The sequence below is a fragment of the Festucalex cinctus genome, chromosome 14 (assembly GCF_051991245.1).
Source record: "Festucalex cinctus isolate MCC-2025b chromosome 14, RoL_Fcin_1.0, whole genome shotgun sequence".
In the NCBI taxonomy this organism is placed as follows: Eukaryota; Metazoa; Chordata; class Actinopteri; order Syngnathiformes; family Syngnathidae; genus Festucalex; species Festucalex cinctus.
In genome coordinates this window covers 25,176,846-25,196,571 of record NC_135424.1, presented here as the reverse complement: position 1 = coordinate 25,196,571, position 19,726 = coordinate 25,176,846, and the positions used below count along the sequence as shown (strand labels likewise).

General features: G+C 42.2%; 1 protein-coding gene across 1 annotated transcript in view; it reads left to right on the top strand.

The window, feature by feature from the left end:
- pcca (propionyl-CoA carboxylase subunit alpha) overlaps nt 1–19,726 on the top strand; it is a 144,881-nt gene that overhangs the window by 100,758 nt on the left and 24,397 nt on the right. Inside the window, exons 10-17 of the mRNA XM_077495230.1 lie at nt 1,417–1,519; nt 7,657–7,751; nt 12,265–12,415; nt 16,779–16,922; nt 17,379–17,453; nt 17,538–17,606; nt 17,709–17,784; nt 17,866–18,079. Of these exons, the coding sequence (XP_077351356.1) occupies nt 1,417–1,519; nt 7,657–7,751; nt 12,265–12,415; nt 16,779–16,922; nt 17,379–17,453; nt 17,538–17,606; nt 17,709–17,784; nt 17,866–18,079 (927 nt within the window). The remainder of the gene's footprint in view (nt 1–1,416; nt 1,520–7,656; nt 7,752–12,264; nt 12,416–16,778; nt 16,923–17,378; nt 17,454–17,537; nt 17,607–17,708; nt 17,785–17,865; nt 18,080–19,726) is intronic.

The following is a 19,726-nucleotide window of genomic DNA, read 5'->3' as shown; positions in this document are numbered from 1 at the left end:
GGCCGAGAAGTGAACCGTTGGGCTCACTATCTTGCGGCCTAGCAGCCGTAATAAACATTTAACTTTTTCTGAAGTTTCGAGAAACTTCTTGCATGATTTTGCTTTTCTTTTTTTCTATTTAGGATAGTCTCTTGAGATACAGCGTCTTGTTTTTGAGGGGTTTCCAATGCAGAATTTGTATGTTTGCCGCAGTTTTTAATGCCATGTGCCCTTCCTGATGAATCACCCTCTTTTTTTTTTTCTTTTTTTTTTTAAATTTAATCTGGCCTTGGAATTGGCAGTGGCTACTCATAAAACTCACCATGTCTACTTCCATGATGGGGTTTTCAATACATGGTCACATCCTTACTCCAAGTCATTAAATCTACTAACACGCCTTAGTTGTGTACATTGCTGTGCTGGTGTTCAAAGAAAAAAAATACTATGAATAATCCTTCAATCCTGCTATTCTGATGGAGGGCCAATGCTACGGACATATTTTTCCTATTCTAAATTGTTCAATCTAAAGTAACAGCTTTGCCTTAACTCATTCACTCCCAGCCATTTTCACAGAAGTAGTCCCGTTCGCTCCCGGCTGTTTTACTGGATTTTGACTGATTTTGCGAGGCCCACAGAATATTGTGTTCAATTGCTATAAAAGCATGGAACCGATCAAAAGATAGATTAAAGTCTCTTCTTTCATCAGGAAAAAAAGTATGTTTCTATCTGTATCTGTTTTGAAGCAATTAGCATTAGAAGAGAGCTAAGTTTCATCAGTTTTCACAAATCTATTTAAAATTGTAAGTAATTGAGCTTTTTTTCTACATGGCCCTGGTTGATCTCCTTTGCTCTGCTGCCACCTGCTGGCCGTTTGTGTAATAACTACCATTTCTGAAACCGTTCTTTGCAGTTGAGAGGCTGAATCAAAGCCTTCTGTATGCTCTAGCATAAAAAAAACAAAAAACAAAAAAACTTATAAATACGTCTTTGGGACACTTAGAACATTTAAAAAAAAAAACATATTTACACGTTATTGGGAGCAAATGAATTAAATGCCAGAACCGCACTGACAATCCCATCTCTTATTTTCTTTGATTTAATTTCAAGTTGTGGTTTCTTGATTGCATTTTTCAGGGAAGGCAAGTAGCCACTTGACATCAAACATGATGGTATTCCTTGCCACATTTTTTTCGTTGACAATTGGCAAATTGCATCATATTGGGGTAAACATGGAACCAGGTGATTGTTAATCAATTAATTATAACACCTTAAAGGTATTGTAGTTATACACATTATATGTTGCTAAAAAATGGATGGTTCATAAGTTACCTGTTTGAAAAGGGTGCTGTTTAATAGCTTCAGCACAGTATTATTTCAAATATCTGACTAAAATCCTGAAATTTGTTTGCGTGTGTGCTTGTTTATCTATTATTACAGAGGAGGCTTCCGGTTTTCATCGCAAGAAGCAGCATCAAGCTTTGGAGATGATAGACTTCTTATTGAGAAATACATAGATAACCCAAGACACATAGAGATTCAGGTATGCTTATAGCTACACCTTGGTCAATCATCCACGCTTTATACCGATGTTTTATGTGTTTTATTCTTCCTAACAGTTTTAGACACACAGTCATTGAATACGACACACTGTGAAAACTAAAGGGAATAAAATGAAAATTACATCAATAATCACATTTACAATTTGATGCAAAATATTTAGCAACATATACATTCCTATTGTGGACACCATGATAGCAAATACTGTCAGTGTTAACCAAATATGAAATTAAAGCTCTTTTATGGAATAAAGATGAAATCTTTTCTAGTGCAAACCTTCTGTTTACAGTAGATACAGCATGTGCTAATGTAGCTAAGTTTGAGTTAGCTAGCTTAAATACAGTGTGTAAACGAATGAAATTTTACTTAACAAATTAGCATTTCAAATTACAACTGTTTAATATAATGCTCTTCGATTGAAGTGATTATTTACCGTGTGCGCTCTTGACCAGTTGTAGAATGTTTTTATGCAATTTTATTTCTTCTTGTGGATCGCGTTGCTCTTGTTCATCTCTCCTCCCGCTCTCGTCTCTACGTCCGTACTAAACGGTGCGCGCTACATAACATCCGCCCAACGAAACAACATCCGGGTTAAGGGGCATTCTAAATAAAGTAAATACATTCGGGAATTTAATCTAATAACATTTTGCAAATTTATGCAAACATTTACAATACTGTCGGAAGTGTACATACAGTGGGGGCAAATAAGTATTTAGTCAACCACCAATTGTGCAAGTTCTCCTACTTGAAAAGATTAGAGAGGCCTGTAATTGTCAACATGGGTAAAGCTCAACCATGAGAGACAGAATGTGGGAAAAAAAATTAAAAATTACATTGTTTGATTTTTAAAGAATTTATTTGAAAACATGGTGGAAAATAAGTATTTGGTCAGCTACAAAGAAGCAAGATTTCTGGCTGTCAAAGAGGTCTAACTTCTTCTAATGAGGTCTAACGAGGCTCCACTCGTTACCTGTATTAATGGCGCCTGTTTTAACTCATTATTGGTATAAAAGACACTTGTCTACAACCTCAGTCAGTCACACTCCAAACTCCACTATTGCCAAGACCAAAGAGCTGTCGAAGGACACCAGAGACAAAATTGTAGACCTGCACCAGGCTGGGAAGACTGAATCTGCAATAGGTAAAACGCTTGGCGTAAATAAATCAACTGTGAGAGAAATTATTAGAAAATGGAAGACATACAAGACCACTGATAATCTCCCTCGATCTGGGGCTCCATGCAAGATCTCACCCCGTGGCGTCAAAATGATAACAAGAACGGTGAGCAAAAATCCCATAACCACACGGGGGGGACCTAGTGAATGACCTACAGAGAGCTGGGACCACAGTAACAAAGGCTACAATCAGTAACACATTGCGCCGCCAGGGACTCAAATCCTGCACTGCCAGACGTGTCCCCCTGCTGAAGCCAGTACACGTCCAGGCCCGTCTGCAGTTTGCTCGAGAGCATTTGGATGCTCCAGAAGAGGACTGGGAGAATGTGTTATGGTCAGATGAAACCAAAATAGAACTTTTTGGTAAAGACACAGGTTCTCCTGTTTGGAGGAGAAAAGAATACTGAATTGCATCCGAAGAACACCATACCCACTGTGAAGCATGGGGGTGGAAACATCATGCTTTGGGGCTCTTCTTCTGCAAAGGGACCAGGACGACTGATCTGTGTAAAGGAAAGAATGAATGGGGTCATGTATCGAGAGATTTTGAGTGAAAATCTCCTTCCATCAGCAAGGGCATTGAAGATGAGACGTGGCTGGGTCTTTCAGCATGACAATGATCCCAAACACACAGCCAGGGCAACAAAGGAGTAGCTTCGTAAGAAGCATTTCAAGGTCCTGGAGTGGCCTAGCCAGTCTCCAGATCTCAACCCCATAGAAAATCTGTGGAGGGAGTTGAAAGTCCGTGTTACTCAACGACAGCCCCAAAACATCACTGCTCTAGAGGAGATCTGCATGGAGGAATGGGCCAAAATACCAGCAACAGTGTGTGAAAAGCTTGTGAAGAGTTACAGAAAACGTTTGGCCTCCGTTATTGCCAACAAAGGGTACATAACAAAGTATTGAGATGAACTTTTGGTATTGACCAAATACTTATTTTCTACCATGTTTGCAAATAAATTCTTTAAAAATCAAACAATGTAATTTTCTGAATTTTTTTCCCACATTCTGTCTCTCATGGTTGAGCTTTACCCATGTTGACAATTACAGGCCTCTCTAATCTTTTCAAGTAGAAGAACTTGCACAATTGGTGGTTGACTATATACTTATTTGCCCCACTGTAAAGGGGTCTGATGTCTTCTGCGTACTTCAGCAATGTTGGGAAAGTTCATTTTCTGCGCGAACTAGTTCAAAGTTCAGCTAAAAAAAAAAATGTAATTAACTAGTTCAGTTCATAGTTCATAATTTAATTTTTTAAAACTAAGTTCTTTGGTCCAAAAATGAACTTGTTCATAGTTTGTTGGGGTTTTTTTTCCCCCATAGTCCTTTGGAGATTCGTTGTACAATAGTTTCCACATCGGCAAAGGTGATTTTGGGCCAATGCTTGAGATAGTGTACAATATACTCTGCGATCCATCTAGTACTAAATACTTTGTATAAGGGCTGGAAACTGAGATTCCTGGTGATGATGTATTGACATTTTTGTGTGAAAAAGGTCCATGGCATTTATCACCTAATTAAGGCTCTTTTGCCCATTCATGGTGTCTTTAATCTGGTTTTCTAATGAGAAAACCTGGTAACCTGGAGAAAAAAATGAACTGTGTTCAAAGCCATTCATTTACCCCAGAATGAGACTTAGACTTGGACTTGACTTTATTGATCCCTTTGGGATGGCTCCCTCTGGGAAATTTACATGTGCAGCAGCAATGAGAACAGATAATAAAATAAAAAATAATTCAATCAATCAATAAATATGGTTATTACACCAGAGATTGTATTATTAATAATAATAATACAAATAAAATAAAAATTCAATCAATCAATAAATAAGATTATTCCACCGGAGATTGAATTAAATAAATTAAAGTACAGTAAAGTGTCATATTTGTGAAGTGAAGTGCATGCTGCTGCCCCCATAGTGGGGAGTTGTGGAGTACAACAAAAGAGTTGTTTAGTCTGGCACTTGGGGAGCGTCAGACTTCTGCTGAAGAGGCTCCTCTGAATGCTGATGACAGTGTGCAGAGGGTGGCTGCTATTGTCCATAATATCCAGCAGTTTGTCCAGAGTCCTCTTCTCTGCCACTGTCACCAGAGTCTAGCTTCATGCCGACCACAGAGGCCCGGCCCGACTGATAAGCTTGTCCAGTCTGTGAAAGTCCTTCTTGGATATGCTACCCCCCCAGCACACCACGGTGTAAAAGAGGACACTGGCAACCACAGACTGGTAAAACATCTTCAGAAGTTTGCTGCAGATGTTGAAAGAATGCAGTCTCATCAGGAAGTACATCCTGCTTTGTGTCTTCCTGTACAGGTGACTGGTGTGTGTTGTCCAGTCCAGTTTATTGTCCAGCCACAGCCCAATGTATTTGTAACTGTCCACCACCTCCACCTCAGCTCCCTCTAGCAGGACTGGTCGCGGTCCTGGTCTGGACCTCCTAAAGTCAATGACCAGCTCCTTCGTTTTCGAGGTATTGAGCTGGAGGTGGTTGGTATGGCACCATGCAGCAAAGTCTCTGACCAGTCTCCGATACTCCTCTCTGTTGTCCTGGATGCACCCAACGATGGCTGTATCGTCGGCGTACTTCTGGACATGACACATCTCCGAGTTGTAGCAGAAGTCCGAGGTGTACAGGGTGAAGAGAAGAGGAGCCAGCACTGTGCCCTGAGGGCCTCCTGTGTTACTGACCACTGTGCCAGATGTGATGTCCTTCAGCCCGACATACTGTGGTCTGCAAGTGAGGTAATCGAAGATCCAGTTCACCAGGTGGGGGTCCACTCCCATCCTGCCTAGTTTGTCCCGAAGCAGAGGGGGCTGGATGGTGTTAAAGGCACTGGAGAAGTCCAAAAAGAGGATCCTCACTGTGCCACATCCCTTATCCAGATGGGAGTGGATTCGATGGAGCAGGTAGAGGATGGCATCCTCCACAGCAACACCTGGCTGGTACGCAAACTGCAGGCCGTCCAGGGCGTGCTGTACCTGAGGTCTGAGGGGGCTGAGGAAGAGCCGCTCAAACGTCTTCATCAGATGTGAAGTGAGTGCCATTGGTTGGAAGTCATTCAAAACTCGCTGGCCCAGTTCTTTTTTGGAACAGGAGTGATGCGGGATGTCTTCCAGAGTGTTGGCACTCTCCCAGTCTGCAGGCTGAGGTTGAAGATCTGTTTTACTGGTTCCCCCAGTTCTGCAGCGCAGGCCTTCAGTAGTTTTGGACACACTTTGTCCAGGCCCGTAGCTTTCCTGGGTTGGAGCTTCCTCAGCTGCCCTCTGACCTGTTCCGTGGTGAGGAGTAGTGGTCACTGTGTTGATGTGGGGGGAAGGGGGAAGGAAGAGAACAGAAATGTTCAAGAAGCCAAAATGCACTAGTTCAGTTCATGGTCACCCAAAATGTAAACGAGTTCATGAACTTGTGTTCATTAAGCTTGTTCAGGTACAACACTGTACTTCAATGCAAATACCATATACTTTATATTAGGGAGCTATGAAAAAATGTAATTAAATCAATTAATAAATAAGTATTCTATCTAGCCCTATGTGAAAAACTAATCGCCACCTGAACCTAATAACTGCTTCTACCACTCTTGCCTGCAATATTTGAACTCAAGCGTTTGCTTTCTGCCAGGGCTGGTAACTTTCGTCTCCCGTCGCTTCCCCTTGTTGACGCCTACCTTTGACAGAGTGTTTCCGGATATTTGGCAGATTCTCTATCACGCAAAGCCTCCCAAAAATACATGGAAGGAGAAGGACCATTTGATCTCACCCCGATCGACTGATGTATGTGATCAGTCCGTGTATATATTTTACGCTTTGCGTTATTGTGCATTTGCTGAAAGTTGGGCATTCTTAACAATGGGAAGCAATGGGAGACGGAAGTGCCCAGCTCTCCTTTCCGCATCTAGCTGATGCTAACTTTAACATTTTTTCAAAAATCTATAGACTCTTAGTCAATCCACACATGTGGGTGTTATTTTTACAAACTTGAGAATACAATTTCTGGCGAAATTGCATGTGAAGTCTGAGAGGCTAAATGAAAAAATATGGAATGATATTGAATGACTGCACTTGGCTGGCAACCAGTTGAGGGTGTACCCCGCCTACTGCCTGAAGCTGGCTAGGATAGGCTCCAGCACCCCTGTGACCCTTGTGAGGAGTAAAGCGGTTATGAAAATGGATGGATGGATATTGAATGACATGGAATAATATACAATAACATGGAATGAGCTGAATATGTTGAAGTTGGAATGGTTTGAATCTGTCAAAATGTAGATGTAGTTCTTCTTCTTCTCCGTCATACCTACCTGCCTTCCAGCATGATTCGATTTGATGGGGGAAAATGCCCTCTCAGTCGTGGACTGCTTTCGGGGAACCAGGGATATTGTCAGCCTGCTCCTGGTGCAGAGGCTGTCATATTTAAGAAAGTGTCTTTCTTTGGCTTGGTGCCGCAAAAATCTCGCTCGTTTCCAAAACCCAGAAATGTCTTTTAGCGTGTGAAGTCCTGCTCAAGAGCGCGAAGTGGGTGACGTCGTTAGCTGGTGCACTTATAATGTTGCGTTCAAGTGCGCCATGGAAAATCATCATCTCTTCTACTCCCGCACAGTCGCATCTTTGAAAGACGTGCTTCAAAACCGAAACGTGGCACCATTTTATTTGATGTGAATCGGTGCTCGCAAGTACCGACCCAAATCGGTTCAAACCACAAAAAGTATTATCTTTGGTACCCATTTCTAATCTTGATATTTATTATATTTTACAAACTACTCAGCGAAAGCTTTCATGGACTAGACTAAATATATTAAGTTTAAATATGTGACTTTTCAATCCTACACTTTGTCATATTATTCAACAGTTTACTAAAGTAGAGATGGCTTTTTGCAAATAATTATATTTTTGTTTAAATTGTATTTGTCATAACACAAAGAATTTGTTTAATGAGATGGGCTTCTTCTCACAGGTGCTGGCTGATAAACATGGTAATGCTCTGTGGTTGAATGAAAGAGAGTGTTCTATCCAGAGGAGAAACCAGAAGGTGGTGGAAGAAGCTCCCAGGTTTGTAAGAAACGCATACGTTATTTTCTTTTACTTTACTTTTCTACGTTATTATTTTACTTTTATTATTTTACTTTAAAAATGTTTCCTTGTAACAGTCTTGATACTTGATACAATATTTGTATTAATTTTCCACACACTTTATAGAACAGTAACGATAGAACAAACACAAAACAAAAAACATGAGTAAAACAGAAACAAACAAATGAATCAGTGGGTGCTGGTGTCTGTGGATCTCACTTTGCTTTATCTATCCTTCCCTCCTTCCTCTCTTTCGTTTTTCCTCTGGTCACTTGAGATCTCCTTAATTTGTTGGAATTTAGAGGTTTCTGGGGTTGGCGTAAGACTCTGGTTTTGTAACCACGCAGGAGGTGTTTGGTTGGTGCTGGATTTCACTTTGATGGACTGGATGTACTGGTTTCTGTGGATCTCACTGCCTCATAGATCCTTCTAGGGCTGGGTTAAACGATTATATTTGTAATTGATTAATTTAGAAAATAGTTTTTCGATGCATCGATGAATCTAACGATTCACTTTTAAATACGATTCAATTCCATTCCGATTCGATTATTGATTATCTTCCTATAATTTGACCTCTATAGCAATTAATGCTAATTTATCTCCATGAGTAAAACACAATTTTCTTCTTTCCAATATATTTTTATTCAAGTTCAAAAATGAATTTTATTGAACAATACGACAAAGTGCACACAGCTCTAGTGCAATAGAATCCTACAATAAAGAAATAATAAAATAAAGCTCTCTTATAACTAAAACTGCAAAAGCCACAATCTGAACCAAAATCTTATCATTAAAAAAAAACAAAAAAACTAACAGCAGTGGTGACGGCTGCAATTTTCAAAACAACACAGCTCCACCACCACTCTCACGCTTCCTGTGTGCATCTGCTCAGGTGTGTGTGTGTTGTAGTCATGTATTGTGTTGGAGTGGAAGTTCGCATCTCAACATGCTCAGCTGTCAGACTTGCCCCTTTTTTTTGTTAACTATATTTCCAGTCACTGAAAAAAGCCTTTCATATGGCGTGGATGTTGCTTGTTTATTAATCGACAGAAGAAAAAAAAAAAAAAAAAAAAAAAGTTTACGTGTATTTGAAGAGTGTGAGTCTATCTCAATTAAAAAAAAAAAAAAAAAAGTGTCAGCAACAAGCGAGTGTGTGAGGGCTGTGTGTTAAAGTGGGCAGTGGGTACATGTTCTGTGTGCGAGGCCGGAGCATAAGTTACGTGGTGCAGTTTGGATGAATGACGGGGTTACTCATTGCCAACAAGGAAAGAAAAAAAAGTTGAAAACTTTCGATGTCTTCTCCACACAAGAAGCTCCCGGGTGCCTCCTCTTAATCGCGGTTGTGCTTTTATGGTATGCCAAGTACTTTGCATTTTTAGGTGTAAAGTACTCCCATACTTCGGACGTCTTATTACGAGGTCGTTTCTTCTCCCCGGACTCGCTGGTACTCGCTGCTGCGGGCGCTGCTATTTTTTTATTCAATAACTTGTATCCCGTCGCGCTGCGCACAACAGTAGAAAAAAAAACGGAGGCAATTCCGCTTCTCAGCTTCCGCGTCATCTATCTATTAGAAACAATAGACACATCATTGTATTGGGTCATTGCTAGCTTGCTTCACACTTCGACAATAAAAAAAAAACAAAAAACAAAAAAAAAAAAACTCCACACTTTGTCCATTTTTGACCCGGCCCCTGCCGGTACACGTAGCTTGCTTGTCATGTCTTCCGGATATCCGCAAACCACAACGATCGTTGCCCTCCATTGCCACACTGTAATTGTGCACAATATACGTGCATTGTACGTTCTGCTTTTTTTTTCTTTTTTTTTGCGCCCTGTGTTTTGTCTGCAAGGTAACGTATATTTGGTGGCCCAGACAAGTGACGCATCGACGTGCATTTATTGCGTAGACGTATTTTTTGCGTCGACGTCCAGCCCTAGATCCTTCCCTCCTTCCTCTCTTTAGTTTTTCCTCTGGTCTCTTGAGATCTCTTTAATTTGTTGGAATTTAGAGGCTTCTGGGGTTGGCGTATGACTTTGATTTTGTAACCATGAGGAAGGCAAGAAGTGTTAGGTCGGTGCTGGATTTCACTTTGATTTATCTTTCTTTTCTTTTTAATCTTTTCTGACATTTTTTCTGGTCTCCTGACCGTTTGAACCTCACGACTCTGGCGAGACTCTGAAGTATCTGGTTAAGGTGAAGGGTAATGGGATTTTTATGTTTTAGGTGAATTAATGAGTAGAAATGTACACGTATTTGCACCCCCACGCGCACACACCCCCCCGCACCCCCCCCCCCCCCCCGCAAACGCACACATACACGTAAAAAACAAAACAAAAACACGCATCTCCACATTATATTACAGTGTAATATACAGTGTAATATGTGGCTGTGTACCCCATTGATCAGGTTATTGAAGTTCGGTAGAGGCTTCCATATTCCTTCAAACTCTTCTGCCCTCCCTCTAGTAATGTAAGTCAGTTTTTTCCAGTGCGACTGTATTTGTCAATTCCTTTATCCATTGATTCATTGACGGTACATCAATTTTTTTCCCCAAATAAAGCACTCAGCCTCCTGGTCTGCAGTAGTCCATAGTCTATCAAAGTAGATTTATTTGCGCAAACCACAAAGTCTTTGGGGTAGATTCCCAGCACAAAACGTTTTGTTCTATGAGGTATATTAATTCCAACAATAGTCGACATTATCTGTCCCACTTCTCTCCAAAACCTTTGCATATTAGAGCATTCCCAGACACAATGAAAAAGGGAACCCCGTTCTCCCAAATATTAATACAAGTATTTGGGATATCAGCTGTTCAGTTTTATAGGCATGATATATGGTCTCATCAACCACTTTTATTGTAGTAACCTCATTCACGTATTAACAGTTTGTTTTGGGGCTTTAAGGCATGCCCCGTGCCATTCTTCCTCTGTAATAACCTCCTCAAAATCAGAGTTCCAGTTCCATGCCTCTAATCTATCGAGAGGATTCATTGTCATGAGTTAAGAATAGTACAAAGAAATCAAACACTTACCCCCAATGTATTTAAGTGTTAGCTGTTCTAATTGTGAAAGAGGAGGTTCCAGATTTTATACTTTGAGGATATGAAATGTTTCATCTGCAGATATTTAAATACGTGTTTTTTATTTACTTGATATTTCTGAAGACGTTCTTCATATTCAAGAAACACAACATGCACATTTTGTTGGTATGAAATGAATGCATTTATACATTTTCTCTTATAAACTATAACTGTGAGTGCTATTCAAAGACTTGTCCGTATCATGTTGTCAGAACCATGAACAATGAAATTAAAGTCAAGCCCATCAGGACAAAATTGGCTTTGAAATGTAAACCCAACTGTTAATCCATCTATATACAGTAAGGTCATGGTAACATCAGACATGCACATGACGGCCACACCAGTATCACACCTGTCCAAAACCTGAGATCATAAATTTCATGATGTATGTCTGCCATCCATCCATCCATCCATCCATCCATCCATCCATCCATCCATCCATCCATCCATCCATTCATTCATTCATTCATTCATTCATTCATTCATTCATTCATCCATCCATTCATTCATTCATTCATTCATTCATTCATTCACTACCGGGTTGGGTCGCGGGGGCAGCAGTTGTAGGAGGAAAGCCGAGAGTTCCCTCTCCCCAGTCACTTCAACCAGCTCATCCGGCGGGATCCCCAGGCGTTCCCAGGCCAGCCGAGTGACATAGTCTCTCCAACGTATCCTGGGTCGTCCCTGGAGCCTGCCGGTGGGACATGCCCGGAACACCTCTCCAGGGAGGCGTCCAGGAGGCATCCGAACCAGATGCCCGAGCCACCTCAGCTGGTTCCTCTCAACGCGGAGGCGCAGCAGCTCGGCTCTGAGTCCCTCCCGGATGACCGAGCTTCTCACCCTATCTCTAAGGGAGAGCCCGGACACCCTGCGGAAGAAACCCATTTCGGCCGCTTGTATCCGGGATCTTGTTCTTTTCCGTCACGACCCACAGCTCGTGACCATAGGTGAGGGTAGGAACGTAGATTGACCGGTAAATCGAGAGCTTCGCCTTTTGGCTCAGCTCCTTCTTCACTATAACGGACCGATACAGAGTCCGCATCACTGCATTCTCCCCACCCACTCACGACATCCCGAGTCGAGGTCAGCAGCACTCCATCTCCACTATACACTGTGTTAATGGTGGACTGCTTTCCTCCCCTGAGACGCCGGATGGTGGACCAGAATTTCCTCAAAGCCGTCCAGAAGTTGTTTTTCATGGCCTCAGTGACCGCCGAAGCCGCATTCACCTTGGCCGGCTGGTGGTACTTGTCAGCTGCCCCCACAGGGACTGCCCCCCAGTCCCACAGGCCAAAAAAGCCCGATAGGACTCCTTCTTCAGAGATTTCAAAGTGTTGTCAGTGAGGATTTTCTAATTTTATGTGATAGACAAAATGTGTTCTTATACTCCAGTGTTGACTTTTTTTTTTTAGTACTTTCCTGGACTCAGTGACAAGACGAGCAATGGGTGAGCAAGCAGTGCAGCTCGCCAAGGCTGTGCAGTACTCTTCTGCTGGTACAGTGGAATTCCTGGTAGATTCTACAAAGAACTTCTACTTCCTGGAGATGAACACACGGCTACAGGTCAGTGTTCCCATATGTAGGCTGAATTATGTTTGTTTCTGTGAATCCTGTTGTGTTTTGAAATAGAATTGAATCCACACATTCAAGGCACAAACAAATAGGCAAAACATTGTACAGGGAGTCCTTGAGTTACGTAGTACGTTACATTGTTTCGACTTTACGGCGCCCGTGCCTCGTCCATAGCAACTTCTTTTTCGTTTTCCCACAATAACCACGCCATTTTAAAGTTATTTCAAGTTGTGCTGTTACCTCCAGCAACCGACGTCCATGGAGCAGGTCGACTCGCCAACATTTCCTTGTCTGTCGTCCGTCAGCAGTGAATGAAGGTACGGAAAGACGAAATATTGGTTCCAGCTCTTCCGGGTTGCGCAAATACATTTTTTAAAATTACAGTACAAAGTTTTTTGATGTAAATATTGACTTTGAAATCCAACTTCGAAATTCTGGTTTCATCACCAACGTAGGAACGGAAATCCGCTGTAACTCGAGGACTCCCTGTACACATTTCATGCCATTAACAGATGTTTTTTAAAAAAATATGCTGGCAGTGGCACAGATGGGATCTTGGAACTGTAGGGGGGAGGGGGAGTAAAACACTATATATGTGACCTGCTCCGGCAAAAGGGTCCGCATGTCGGCAGGCTCAATCTAGAGATATGGACGATATTAGACATTTGGACTTTATTTGTCCATTTTGAGATTTCTCCACAAATAGCCTCCTCGAGGTCTCTAGATCTACACCAACAATTAACCGTGGGCTATGAAAATTGGCATGCACCTGTAGCACCCCGAGACTCAAAAAAAGTCAGTGAAAGCCATTTCCTAAAATGTACAGGAAGTGAGCTATCAATTTTTGAATGTCCAATTTTGGCCCATATTTGCACATTCACTGTGATCATACTTTTTGCCCCTTTGCCAACAGTTTTCGTCTGATTGACTTCAAACTGGGCATGTATCATCTCAAGACCTAGGACAACAACTGGGAAAAAATCTTGAGGTTTCGAAATACTATATGATGGAATATTGCTTTTAAAATTTGTCCAGAAAAAGAAAATGCTGAATAACTTCACATGCATCTTAATAGTCACCGCCTGAAATCATCTATGTGATAAAATTCAATTATGGATCTAGCGCCACCTAGTGGTGACAAGAAATGTCATACTTTCCATTTTTATCTACTGTGCCGAGTTCGTTGATGTGATCCAGTTGAAAATTGGTCAGAAAAGCCTTAACATGTCGCCCCAGACCGAATGTTGTAACTTTTCGTCAAAGGGCGTCACCGTTACGGTGCCGCAGAGTCTGATGATTTGTCGTGACAATAAAAGCTGCTTTAACTTGACCAAGATGAGGCTATCTTCTCAAAATTTGACACATTGATGAGAGTCCAGCCCTGTAGACATCTACGAACTTATATTTCATCGTACTGATAGCGCTACCAACTGGCAATTTTTATTTTTTTTTCCTTCAATCTTTTTCTCCAACCACGTGAATTTGATCTACCTCATATTTGCTCAGAAGAGTGTTTAGGTCTTCATGATGTCACAACACAAAGTTTGTGAGTTTTCGCAAATCGCTTTGGGCATGGCTACGCAATGTTTCCCAAGAAAATGCCAATTTTGAAGGCCTAAACATGCACAGAAACTTGGCACACACATCTGGCCTGGCCTGACCTGTACATGAGGGAGCCCAAGACCTACAAAAAAAAAAAAAAAAAATTTCTTGGACCCATATGCTAAAATGAACCGGAAGTGAACAAATATTTGACACATTAGAGAGAGCAGCACCTTTGCCAGGACCACCGTTTGACACAAAAAGCTGAGCCAATTTACGGAATGCTACACGAGCGTCAATATAAGAGGGGACACCCCTCACGGTGCTAAACAGACCTGGATCAAATAGTTCAGGGGGTGTGGGTGGGGGGTAAAGTGAGAGAGACGTATAAGCTGATAAGATAGTGAGCCAAGTAGGACTTTGGGGATGAAAGCGGCGTTAGGCCACAGAGGGACCCCAGCACCATCGGAATGCCAACGAAGACACGAAGGACTGATAGACAGAGCGTGGCGCTCCCCAACATGCTTAGCAGATGCAATCGCGAGCAGCCTTACGAGACACCCACTATAGGTCCGCATCAGCCAGCGGCTTGAACGAACCTGCCCAGCGTGTCCAGCACAAAGTGAATGTCTCAAGTGGTTACACAAGATGGCCACCACATAAACCTTTGGGTGTGGCCCTCATCCAAACGAGACCTGAGGAACTCCGAAACAGTGGGAACAGGGCAAGCCACGGTGTCCACTCCGTGGCCGGCACACCACACCACAAACAACTTCCACCTGTTAGTATCCTGCAAGTGAGTGGACAGAGCCCTGGCATTGAGGAATTTATGCTTGCCCAAGACTGAGCAGTCCGTCTGCCTCGGATCGGGACCTTCAGCGACTAAGCACACAAATGGAGGTGTCGAGGGTTGGCGTGGCAAATCCGAATCCAAATCTGTTGGGACAACAGATCTGACCGGTCAGAGAGAGGCCACGTGTTGGAGGAGCAGAGACTGAGCCTGTTTTACGAGCACGAACCGTCCTCTCCAGTTCCCCCGCAGCAGCCAAAATGAAAAGTTCCCCCGGAACAGGGAGGCTCCACAGCGCTTTCCTGGAAGACCCCGACAAGAGGGGTACTGTGCCAGCCAAACCTGACAGCGCCCCTGGACCACGAACGATAAACCCTGACCATGTTCCCTAGACATGAGGGCAAAGGCCCGCCTCCACATCAGCGCTCTGCCACGCAGCAGAGAAAGCAAGCAGAAGACAAGCCAGGGAGTTACCAAGACAAGCATCAAGCGCCCCAGCGTTATACGACCTTCTGAGAAGGTCATCAGTCATGCGACATTGACGGCCATCAGTCGCAGCACCCCGCATGGCGGCCAGGGCTCGGTCGTCTGCTGGGAGCCAAGATAAAGTCCCTGTGTCACCACAGCAGGATTGAAGGTCCGCCAGAGAGTCCCGAAACGCAGGGACTAAGAAAGAAGAGGAGTAGCAGCCATGTCAGGAGAGGCCACACTCGGGAGGCAGCTGGGTAAGGTCAATCAAACCCAACCGTAAACGCTGTAAAGCAATAAGCAAAACAGCCTGCACCAAGTCCTCCCCGAATTAACCGAAACAATTCTAAAGTAAAGCATAGGTTTTCGGGGCATGTTTTTCCAGCCTTAAAGGGTTAAATTTGAAATATTCAACTTTCTCTTCCAAGGAAACATGCCCCCGTAACTTCTAGACCTACACTTGTCGCCTTTTTCATCCCTGAACTATTTTCATACCTGGAATCCGTTTTTAGCCTCTGCAGGGACCCAAGCAGTGTGTTTCACTGCACCTGTCACATAGCGATGAAGACTTTGTGCGCTGGTGTTCGCCATCCATGTATTAGCCACCGGCTAGCGGTCGCGCCTGACAGAGAGCCAGAAGAGAGAGGAACCAGCATTGTGAAGGCAGGCAGGAAAAGAGAGCAGAAACAGAGGGAGGCAGTCAGGAAGACTACCTTTATAGTGGGCTTGGTCACCCATTCAGCAGGGGTCCTCTTCACAGATTTCACAAAGACCAAGGCGGAACTTTACCAACTTGGAGAGGATTTTGGTAAAGAATAATCAGATTAAATTTGGATACCATGTTCAAATGAGATTCTAAGGTCAAAATTCAATTAATGCAACACGTTAAAGTGCCCTGCGATTGGCTGGCAACCAGTCCAGGGTGTCCCCCGCCTACTGCCCAGAGCCAGCTGAGATAGGCGCCAGCACCCCTGCGACCCTTGTGAGGAATAAGCGGTCAAGAAAATGGATGATGGACAACACGTAAAAGTGAACGTATCAAAATAAATTATTATAAAAAGTTACCCAGCTTCCAAATGTCAAAACGTGTACACAAGTGGAGAATCTGCCACTGCAATGGAACATTTTCATTACACTTCATGGAGTTAACCTTTATAAAATGGCAAACACATGACATTTCATAATTCATTGTTCTGTTGCAAAGTAAGACAGTCAGGTTTCTGAAAAGGGGTTTACTCTTTCTTTCGTGTCAGTCAGAGCTGTATTCCGAGTGGGTGGGGCCTGTCTTATTGTGGGGGATGCTATTGCCCCCATCCCAAACCCCCCACGGTGGCATGTCCAGGATACAGGAATGAAATTCATTTGTCTGTGATGAGGTTGCAAAAGTTACAACCGGCCGATAATCGTTACATTCTTGCTCTCCTTTTCTTCTTTTTCATGTTGTATACTCTGAAATGTTTCTCTGTTTTTAACAGACTGAAATGGTCTGAGTTTGTATTTCTCACTCCAATCCTAGTTTGCTTTAACCATTTATGTTTTGACTTTGGTCTCTAGGTTGAACATCCCATAACCGAATGCATTACTGGTCTTGACCTGGTTGAGCAGATGATCAGAGTTGCCAAGGGTTACCAACTGCAGCACAGACAGGAAGATATCCCAATTAATGGCTGGGCCTTTGAGAGCCGCGTCTATGCTGAGGTTTGAATGGCTCATCTCTCCATACAGTATGATGGCATTTTATTGCAAAATTCTATAAATCATCCTTCAAGGAAACACTTAAAAGCAGGGGTGGGCAATAGGTTGTATTTAGACCTGCACCGTTTTAAATGGACCAGAGTTCATTTCTCACGCTGGTCCGGACCTTTTATTTAAATTAAGTCCGCTCCGAGTGCAAATGCTTATTTTTATTATTTTAAACTTCCTTACGCTAAATGTTTTTAAATTTTGTAACCTACTTTTTTCTCTTATTTGCTCTGAATGTTAACTACTGTTTTGTTGATGCTTACGTGTTGTCTTTCCTTGTATAAAGCACCTTGAGTTGCCTTGTGTGTGAAATATGCTACACAAATAAACTTGCCTTGCCTTACTGTATATGAATTTCTTAGAAGTTGCACCTCTTGTAGAAGCTTCATATTTGTTCATTTGATCTTTTAGGACCCTTACAAGTCATTTGGTCTTCCTTCCATTGGAAGGTTGTCCCAATACCAAGAGCCAACTGATCTCAACAATGTAGGTAGTGTGTTTATGAGACATTAAATTCTGACTCAGATAGAAGTTTCTAGATTTTGAGATAAATGAATTGCGTACTGACAGGTCCGGGTGGACAGTGGCATCCAGGAAGGAAGTGACATCAGTATCTATTATGATCCTATGATTTCTAAGGTTAGTTAATTATTGTCAAAGTTGTTTTATTTATTTTATTTTTTTAACAAAAGTTTGTGATAAGGCAAATTGGCTATGATTTAATCTGGTGTATGTTTGAAGTTAATAACATATGGTGCTACGAGAGCAGAAGCCCTTGCCAAGATGGTGGATGCTCTGGATAACTACGTCATCAGAGGTACAGCCAATACATTTCGAAGGTACAAGCACATTTTGTTTTGAATATTTTGTTGCTACAATGAAATGTTTTTGCCTCCAGGTGTAACCCACAACATTCCACTATTGAGAGAAATCATCACCCATCCTCGCTTTATTTCTGGCGACATTAGCACCAACTTCCTTCCAGAGATTTACCCTGATGGCTTTAAAGGTCATCAGCTCCAGGTGGAACAACAGCGGGAACTGGTAGCCTCTGCAGCAGCACTGTACATTGCAGCCGAGCTCCGTTCCCAAAACGTCCTCGGTAATTTGAGGTGAGAACCCCATTATATTACAGCGGCAATATTTTGTTTAATCATTTCTGTCAAATTTATATTTAAACAGGAAAAACTCAAGAGATTTTATGTATTCAATGTAGTCTAAAAATATTGCCCATGTGTTTCAGAGCTCGGTTTGGATAAGATTGTCCATGAGAGAAAGCCTACTGTAAAGTGTCCACGTTCATATTCCGAGTGTTCCTAAGGCGTGGACAAATTCTGTTAACTTTTTGAGACTTTCTATTGTGGGATGACAGAGAAAACATTTAAGAATGAAATTTGGTTTATGCAGTTGTAGAAAACCACAAAAACATTTCTGCATTAATTGGTCATAAAATGTGATCTGCCGGTTTGATGTGTAACAATTATGGCCCAGTCCACCCTCTATTTTTTGGTTTTTCCTTCTTCCAAAGTAAACTCTCTGCAGTTCTATAACATTCCACAGCTCAGGAAGTATCTCATCTTGGTTAGGCCTTCAGGTGGTCGCTCAACCACAAACAATGCTCCTTTGAAGCCACTGAACAGTTCACATAGGAATTTATGCGTCTGCAAAAAAAGTTTGTTTAAGCCAGAACTCCCGGGGTCTAAGAGCCTCGTTTACGACTTCGGAGACACAGCCAGCCGATCACAGCAATGTTTATGACATTTCTTATCAACTACAAAGAGGACTCTGGGCACTGGCTCTGCATGGGCCAGTGACCAGAGTCACCCCTGGAACATCTAGATCAGGCATGTCAAACATACGGCCCGCGGGCGGGACCCGGCCCGTTGGATGATTTTATCCGGCCCGTCATAAATTTCTGAGTATATATATAAAAAAAGCGAGTCAATAGCTCATTTCTATCAAAAGTTATGATTTTTTTTTAAATAAATACAAACCAAATGCTCGCTCCGGCCGCTAGAGGGCAGTAAAAGAGCTCACGTCCAGCATGCAGCACTGACACGAGTTAGTACCAGGAAATAAACATTCGCAACGTGAAGTGTCCAACTAGAAATAAACCGGTAAGCTTGCTTCACCATTCACCACTACTACTAAAGTTATCGGTCAACACACCCTTCCCAAAATGGCACTGTCAAAAAAAAAGAAAAGTGGACACGGAGTGCAGGGTTTTCCAGGAGAAATGGACTGAGAATTATTTATTCACAGAAGTGAATGCAAAACCAGTGTGCTTGGTTTGTAATCAGCAAGTTGCAGTGTTCAAAGAGTTTAATATTACATATTACGTATTACAATACGGAGCCAGCAGCAGCAAGTAGACTGCAGGAGTGCAGTGAGAGAGAGAAAAAAGTGTGATGACACGATATTTGTTTGCACTCATGAATACAGATCATTAAAAATAAGATTAATCTGGTTTCATATTAAAGACAATTAATATTGTGCAGTATATTCTCAGCTTCAGTAGGCCCAGCCTAGTAGTTTGAGCTGATGTGGTCTAATCTTATTGCCCATGCACTGCTAAAACTTTTATTTTGTATTTTTATTTATTATTATATATTTTTATTTATTATTATTTCAAAGCAGTATGACAATTAAGGCAAAACATTTTTTTTCATAGCTCCCACTTGAGTTTGTTTAGTGTGGTGAGTTGGTTCAGGTGTAAAACTGCATTCACTCAACTGTTTAAAAAAAACAGTTGTTAACAC